The 9177-nt window shown below is 39.8% G+C and overlaps 1 protein-coding gene across 1 annotated transcript in view; it reads right to left on the reverse strand.

The window, feature by feature from the left end:
- DOCK2 (dedicator of cytokinesis 2) overlaps nt 1-9177 on the reverse strand; it is a 500381-nt gene that overhangs the window by 423955 nt on the left and 67249 nt on the right. Inside the window, exon 15 of the mRNA XM_069102392.1 lies at nt 1373-1471. Within this exon, the coding sequence (XP_068958493.1) occupies nt 1373-1471 (99 nt within the window). The remainder of the gene's footprint in view (nt 1-1372; nt 1472-9177) is intronic.

Below are 9177 nucleotides of genomic sequence, written 5' to 3' on the forward strand. Positions count from 1 at the left end.
CATCTATAAAATGAACTAAGGAAGGAAATGGCAAACCACTCCAGTATCTTTACTAAGAAAATCCTAAAATGGAGACATGAAGAGTCAGACACAGACTGAAGGCATCGATGTTTCATAGATTTTAAGAGTTAAAGCTGAAAGTGAATGCCAACATATATAGTCTTCCTGTGGTCAGGTGTGTCTGAGGGACAAGGGTAGAGTTGGGAGGGAGAGGGAGATGTGGAAGGAGTCTTGCAAACAATAGTGCAGATGTGGATGGAGATGGTGAGACATCTCTTCCTGGGCCTCTGGCCAAATTCCCAACTTAGAAAAAATGAGCACTAGGGTGGGCAAGTCCCTCATTTTAGGAATGAGGTCCTAAGAGGCTAATTGACCTACCCAAGGCTGTACAATGAGTTATAAAGGTTTTAATGAGTTTAGATAAGGTTCATAAGAGTTTTTATGCCTTTTTCACCTGCCTAATCCATCTCTCCCATTAGATTATCAACATCTAGGGGTGTCTAGGTGGCACTTTGAATAGAGCACTGGCCCTAGAGTCAAGAGAACCTAAATCCAAATCCAGCCTCAAACACTTAACACTAGCATGTGACCTTGGGCAAGTCACTTAACCCCAATTGCCTTCCCTTCTCCGCTCCAAAAAGAAAAAAAAAAAAGAGATGATTAACACCTCTCAAGTAGACCTGGCGTCTTCTATTTCCTATGTCACCATCCTCCCTCCTCTTCTTCTCCCTTTCCAATAGGGTATAGGACAAAGTGCACAGGATTACATACAGATTGTATATTTAGATTTAGAAGAGACTTCAGACCTCATCTAGTCCAAGCTCCTTCTTATACAAATGAGAAAACTGAGGCCCAGTGAGGTTAAGGGGCTTATGGTAGACCACATAGAAAGTTTCCAAGATAGCAAGTTAAACCCAGGGTTTCCTAACTCTGGGTCAAAGCTCCATAGCTCTGACAACAGATGATCATAATTAGAATTAACACAGGAACATCACTTCAGTCAAGAAGAGATTTAGAAGGCATGTAGTCCAACCCTGTCTTTTTACAGATAAAGAAAAGGAGGTAAGGTGGCCACTCCACTCAGCCTGAAAGGGATAGTGCCAGCATTCGAACCCAGGCTTTCTGATTCCCAATGCTGTACTCTGCATTGCACTACATACTCTCAAATTTTTATTGGGATATCTTTCAAAGTATCATCAATTGATATTCCACATACACAGAACTATAGGTCCTAGGTGGCAAAACGTTTTAACATACTTTCAACAAAATGCTGATTGCATTACTGAGGCTAAGAATGCCACAAGAACAGTGAGTCAAACCACAAGTTTCTCCATTCATCTCCTGCCAACCCTTTCCCCAACTTCTACCATACCTTGACCGTTTCCATCCAGCGAGGTTGCTTGACTTGGTAGTAGAGGACAGATCTGTACTCACTCATAGGCTTGTCCCCAGCTCCTACACAAATGGCATTCTAACCCAAAAAGAAGACAAAGAAAAAATTGTGTATTTCAGTTTTCTTCTCTTTGACAACTTTTGTGCCAATGTCTTGGCTGGCCAAGCTACCTAGGATAATCCTCCCTCTTTCCCAACCCTCCCACTAGGTACCTATCATTTCTCCTCCACATTATAAATTTATCCATGAGCACTCCAGCCCCTGGAAGTGACAGCTGCTTAACTACAGAAATGCTATTACTTGCATTCTGGAACGCACTGAAGCAAGGCTGGCACTGATGACGCCTTATTGTAAATGGTAACAGGCCCAGTAGCTACTGAGCACCACTGGTCTTATTAATCCGATTTGTTTTCTAAATCTAAATGTGCACCAAGTTTACAAACAGGCTCAAAGCAACCAAGCAGCAACTCATTCTGATGGGTTTCTAATGTGAACACATTGGGAAGGGGAAAAGTGCAGGATTTAGAAGCATATGGACATCAGTGTTAGAGAGGGAGGTTGGCACAGAGAGTCCAGGATAGTCCAATAGAAAGGACATGGGCCCATGGATAAGGAGACCTCCAGTTTATGACTGGTGCTGTCACTAATGAGTTGTGTGATTGGGAGTGAGCCACTTTACTCATAAAATGAGAGGGTGAGTCTAGATGGGTTTGGAGCACCTTTCTAACTCTGCAATTCCACAATTTGATGGATCTAAATACTTTTTATAGTGACTTTCTGATCCCACAACACAGATATCACCCTAAGTAAGAAAGAGAGTTTATGGGGTATAGTAATTTTATAAAAGGCAAAGCAGGCTGCCTTTATTCTCTCTGCTTCCTCTATTTATGGCAAAAGCTTACCAAGAAACAAGTCTAAGAGATTATTGTTATTATTATTATTAAGAAGAATGATCATATTTATACACTACTTCTAAGTCTTAAAAATGCCTTACATGTCTTAGCTCATCTGATCCTTGCCACAACTCAGTGAGATAGATGCTATTAATATCCTCATTTTACAGAAGAGGAAACTGAGGTTGACATTAAAGTGACATTTGCACAGCATCATATAGCTAGCAAGTATCTGTGGGAAGATTGGAGACCAGGTCTTTACTCTATTCAATGCAGTACTTCCTGCAATGGCCGGAGGGGTGTGTGTGTATGTGTGTGTGTGTGTGTACTAGCTATGAAGATAAATATAGCCTTTTATTAACTTACTACATGTTAACAATGCTCTATTTTATTTTACTAATTTACCATAGTATTTTGCTATTTTATTAATTCCAAATACTAAGATATTTTTAATTCTAAAATGATAAAAAAAAAACCATACACACTATACTAGATATGTAGCTTTTTTTCCCTTTCACCAGAACTTCAATTTCACTGCCATAGAAACTCTACTAATGCAGATCAGAATCTGCTCTGCAACTAGTTATAATAGAATTACTTGGGGAAGTGAGGGATTACTAATGTGAACACATCGGAAAGGGGAAAAGTGCAGGATTTAGAAGCAAATGGACATCAGTGTCAGAGAGGGAGGCTGGCACAGAGAGTCCAGGGTGGTCTAATAGAAAGGACATGGGCCCATGGATAAGGAGACCTTCAGTTTATGACTGGAGCTGTCTGAAGGGTCCAGGACTGAGGGGCTCTGAGGGGCAGTATGGAATGCTCATCATGGCAGAGGACCATATATATTTAGTATATATACTAAATACCTGTTGAATCCAACTGAATTAAGGGAAACAAAAGCCTGCTTGTCTCAAGAAAGTTCATCTTTCCATCCTGGAAATTTCAAAAAATTGAAAAAAATTGAAAAAATTCAAAAAATAATAGTTTGCATTTCTATAGTGATATAAGGTATTATTGTTAACTCCATCTTACAGATGAGGTAACTGAGGCTGAGAAAGGTCAAAAGTCTTTCCACAGACCAGGCAGCTGGTCAATGTCTGAGACAGGACTCAAACCCAAGCCTTTCTGACTCTAAGTCTTGTGATCTATCAACTAATTGATTCTATCTACAATCAGATCTAACTTGGCTGAGAGCCAGGACCCAGAGTCCTTTTGAAAGGAATACCTAGAGAGGATATTGACTTTCAAAGAGTTGCAGGATGTGTGACATTAGGAAAAAGTCCTGGGCTTTTAAATTCCTATTAAGATGTTGAAACACAAAAATGTACTTTCAAGATACTTCAAATCCAATGCAATTAACAAAAAAGTAGTCAGATCTTAGAATGTTCACCAAAGCCCTCCTCTTTCATGTCAGAGGAATAACCCAAAGTACAAAATTTAAATGTGGGCCCAATGGGAACCTTCATTGCTATCTTTTAAGGAACAGCCAGGCTAACTTTCTAGAGGACCATCATCTGGCTGGCCACAGCAGCTCTAGATCATCTCTCATGTAAGAGAGTTGTGATCTGTGTTTGTGAAGGAAGTGCCCACACCAGGGAAATCATAATTGCATGGGTGTCAAACTAGAAGAGAGTCATCCAGCCCCACTTCCTCATTTTGCTGATGAGTTAACTGAGGCTTAAAGAGGTATTGATGATATGACCATAGTAACACAGCTACAAAGTGTCAGAGGCAAGATTTGAATCCAGATCTTTCTGACTCCAGGGCCATAATTCTATCCATTACACCAGCAGTTCTCAGAGTGTGATTGTGGGACCTCTGGAGGTCCCTAAGACCATTTCAGGAGGTCCTAGATGTCAAAACTATTTTTATAAGTATACTAAGATGTTTTAATTTCTAATATAGTAAATATTTATAGATATAACCCACAACAAAAGCTCTTGGGGGACACTTAATAATTTTTAAGAGTATAAAAGGATCCTTAGACCTAAAAGTTTGAGGACCATGCTACAAAGTCCCATACTAGGCTGCCTCTCACTGCTTCCTAAAGCCTGTAGGGAGTCTAATGTGTAAGGCACTGGAGGAACAACTTCTGTAGTAACCCTGACTCTGACTTAAACCAAACAGAGTGATATTTATAAGTTTACAGTTTTAGCAGTGTCAGGGAATTCTGCATGGATTACAGATTCTGGAACAAAGACTGATCAACAAAGTAAAATCCCTGCAGATGAGTACAGACAGTTTCAAAAGATCATCTCATACCTTGGTGAGAGTTTTCAGTTTCCTGAGGTTTGAAAGATCATTATTCCCCACCCCGCACCCATCCCTAAACCTATGCCTGGGATGGTTCCATTTGGTCTCAGAGCTTTGAAGATAAAACTGAAAACTTTGAAGTGGCTTATTATACCACTGAGGACCAGATTGGGTTTATGGGAATATTGAGGGCTGCACAAATCAATCTGAAACTAGTCAGGTTGTCCAAATGCCTTCCAAATTCCCCCTAAATAGTATATAACACTTGCAGCAGCCTCCTGCTATACAGTGGGACTAGGTGTGTGTTTGTTTTTTTCCTTATGTTTAGATGCCAAAGAGGATAAAGAAAACCAGAGTAGTATGTAGAATAAACCGCTATAAAGGACAGCTGTGCCACAATAGGTGGGGATTCGGGGGGGGGGGCACGTTTAAAAAGGCAGAGGCAGCACGTCCTACTCAATTTCCAGTGACTCCCTATCATCCCTGAGAACAAACACAAACTCCTATTTAGCAGTGAGCATTCTGCACACCCTGTCCCCCACCAACCTTTCCAGTCTTGTTATATACATCACTCCCCCCATACATGCTATGGTCCACCTATATTGACCTTTGTACTATTTCTAACACACATCATTCCATCTCCCCCGTCTTTACATTGGGTATCTAGAGTACCACTTCCATATGAAGTACTATCAGCTACCAAGGCCATCCTTTAAGGTTATCTTCTATTTGCTTTGTATGTCCCTTGTGTACAAGCAAACACATTGTCTCCCCCCATCCTCCTCCCTCCTTCATCGTGAGGGCCAGTTCAGAGGAACCGCAACCACTTTCCTCAGGAACTCTATCTAAAGCCTCTGTAAGTCACAGAGATGAAACAGTTTTCTTGAAGGTTTTTTACTGTTGGTGGAGAGAGTGTTTAATTATGTTCTGTGGGTTCAGATGTGAGTCTTATTTCTGGTACTTTGTAAATAAGACAAATTGTTCATGTTTTTAGTCTTATGAACCTGTGCTCTTGAAAGAGAAGCTGGTGACTTCCCTTGGAAGAATATCACCTATCAAAGTTTATCAATTATCTGAGAAGGAAAATAAGCCAAAGACATTGGCCAAATATACCTGGGCCTTCCTTGTTAAGAGGCAGCATCCTGGTACAAGGGCTATGTATTTTATCTGTGCAAACATCATATTGCTTTTACTATACAGCAATCAATGAGCATTCATTAAACATTCACTATGGTCAGTCAGGAACTGTGGATGCACAAAGAAAGGCCAAAATGATTTCTTCCCTCAAGGAGTTTACCTCCAATGGGGTTATAGCTTCTTTGAATCTGGGCAAAGCCACTGAATTCTTGGTGCTCCCAGGCAAATCTCAAAGGCTATAAATTCAAGGCAAATCGCTTATCTGCACTGGTAAAGGGAGCTCCCTCCTTACATTAGGCCCAGCCCCAAACTAAAGACAGAAAGGACAAGGGCAAATCTTGTTTATCTAAATCTCCCTCAATGTTACTGTAGTGCATTGCACATAATAAATGCTCTCAAATATTTGTTGAATGAAAGAATGAATATTATAGTGGTTAAATTCATCATCATTATTTATAATAATTTGTTATATTTTTGTGTCGTCAGAATTTTATTCATGGAGCTGTGATTTGGAATTATGTAAGAGTTAATAGTTTTTGACCCAGTGATCCCACATACACATGTATGTATATAGTCGCATATGAATGTATGCACATATGTGTGCATGTATATATACTTTTTATATATGTATGTGTATATATAAGTGTGCATTATGTGTGTATATACATGCATATATTTTGTGTGTGTATGTGTGTATATATAGGTAGCTAGGTGGTACAGTGAATAGGGCACTGCACCTAGAATCAGGAAGACCTGAATTCAAATTCAGCTTCAGATACTAGCTGTGTGACCTTGTGCAAGTCACTTAACCCTGGTGACCTCAGTTTCCTCATCTGTAAAGTAAGCTGGAGAAGGACATGGCAAGCCATTTCAGTATCTTTGCCAAGAAAACTAAATGGGGTCACAAAGAGTCTGACCCAACTGAAATGACTCAACAACAAAATATATGTTTGTATGTATGTTTGTGTGTATGTGTGTGTGTATGTGTGTGTAGTCTTCTTTAGGAAAAGAATTGTTTTGTCTTGGTATTCTCAGCATCTGGCACACGGTAGGGATTTCAAAATGTTGGCTGACCAATTAAGGAATTAAGATCTATTCCCAAGATTCCCAAGATAGTACACTTTACAAGTGTAAAATAGCCTTGGGCAAGTCACTTGAATAAATTAAAATACATCTATAAGCTCTCATTATGCCCCAAGCATTGTTCTAAGCACTAAGGATACAAACATGAAAGATAGACCCTGTCCTCAAGGAACTTATATTCTAATAGAGGGAGACAACATATTTAGGGGAGTGGTGGCCCAGGATAGGTGTAAGCATAGCCCCATCTCTAAAATGGGACTAAAAACTAGTCTATATATGTTACAGGGTTGTTTCCAGCAGCAAATATAACATTTGTCCATAGGAGACTCCTTAGAGTGAATATTCTCCACTTGGGAGCTCTCTGGTGCAGGTATCCAAAAATTTGGTGCTTAAGGTTCTCCTGCATGAAGACATGATGTAATGAAAAGAATACTGGGCTTGGAGTCAAGAAGACCTCTGACAATTACTAACAGCAGGACCATTGGCCAGTCACTTAGCCTCCCTGAGCCTCCATTTTCCCATCTGTAAAATGGGGATGACAGCTGCAGTATCTAGCTCACAGAATTGTTGTGAGAATCAAATGAGATATGGTATGTAAAGGGCAGTACAGACCTTACAATCCTATATAAATGTCAGTTCCTATTATTACCCCTTAGCATTTACCCACTCTCCAGGAGGGCTCCAATTTACATTCCTTTCTGCCTTGCAGGTTGCCAACAGGGTAACAATCAGTCCTAATTCAAACTCTCCTTTTTTTCTGTCCCTCCACCCCACCCCCAAGAAACCTCAGCTAAACCAAAAGGAATTAAAAGCAGGGCAAGGACATTGCTAACTGAAGGAGGAATAATTACGGCTCTTTGCCCCAGCCTTCCCAAGAGCAGAATACATCCACATCAGCATAGACTTGGCCATATTACTAGAAATCTATATTCTAAAGGGGGCTTTTCTCAAAGGACTCTGTTCTTTTCTCACAGGAGGTGTTTGCATGCACTGCCTGGCACTTAATTAGGCAATAGTATTTATTTGTGTAAATAAGAAAAGACATTACAGAGGCTTCCATAGTGATTTTCAGTAGTTAGCTAAATTCCCCATAATGTCCCTAAAACATAAAACTAGAAATTATAATCATTCATCACATCATTATAATAGGTACTATTCAGATTCAATACTTCAAAAATCAACTTATATCTTCATCTGGAATAAGTCTACCCAGTCAGGAAAAATCTATGAAGTTCTAAATAAAAATAACTCATTAAAGCCAGGGACTATGTAAGAAGCTCAAATTCTGGTTTTCTGACTTTTCCTTATAATACGTCCTTGAGAAACATCAGAGGTACCCATATCAATGTTCTAAAATGAAGCAGGTTCAAGAGTTCTTTAATGGGTAGCTGAACAAAATATCTTCAAAGAAAAGGATTGAGGACTCCCTGAAAGGCAATTCTCCTTTAAAATAAAAAAAAAAAAATTCTTCTCCTCCTTTATATGACTGTGGGCAAAGTGATACTTTCTCACTAAATTTGGGTTTTGTCAGGATGGTCTTGGATATTCTACAGAATAGGGAGGAGCCAGACACTTCAATTTCTGTCTCCTAATATCTGCCATCTATATGAGATTGGGGGATGGATTTGGAGAAAAAAAAATCATTCAACCTTCCTAGAAACCTGGGAGAAATGGCTTTTGTTCCCTTTTTATAGATTGAGAACGAGCTAATGGAATCCCCCCACAGGTCACACAGCTGGGAAAGAGGAAAGTTGAAACTGTCTTATAGGACTGCTTCTTTTTTTCCCATGATCCCCTTCTGATCTTCACTCCCCACTCCCCCACCCCAGCTTTTATATTTGGTCATTTGCCACATCAATGGGTGAATGTTCGCCTGGGCTTAAACATCAGCTTATAGCTGTTTTTTTTTTTTTTTCCAACTAAGAAGCACAGAAGGAGAAAGAGAAGCAAAACCCTCCCACACACTGGACACAGATGCTGCAAAGCTTAAAGAAGAAATAAGCAAATAAATGTAAACACACATGATGAAAATTGTATAGGACATATGCTGTATAAATATTTATGGCTATGTGCTTTGCATTCTTACGCGTACTATGCTAGCCCCCTGGAGACCAAATTAGGAATTGACTTTTCACCAGATTTTCTGCTTGAGCACTGACAGGTTACATAAAGGGAGAGGAACGTCTGTTTTGGGGGCATCCCAAGTTACCACATTCTTTCCAGACTTCTAATTTCTCTCTCTGTGAGAGAAACTTCTTCTCACAGACCCTGAATGAGCAAACTAATATGGGTTTCAAGGACAATGATAACTAGAGAGGGCTAACTTATAAATCCAGATCAAAGAAAAGGCTTATAGGAGAAGGAAGGAAGGAAGGAAGGAAGGAAGGAAGGAAGGAAGGAAGGAAGGAAGGAAGGAAG

Source organism: Petaurus breviceps, unplaced genomic scaffold (genome assembly GCF_028583685.1).
Source record: "Petaurus breviceps papuanus isolate PSGF00001 unplaced genomic scaffold, PetGlider_PUasm1.0 551, whole genome shotgun sequence".
Lineage (NCBI taxonomy): Eukaryota > Metazoa > Chordata > Mammalia > Diprotodontia > Petauridae > Petaurus > Petaurus breviceps.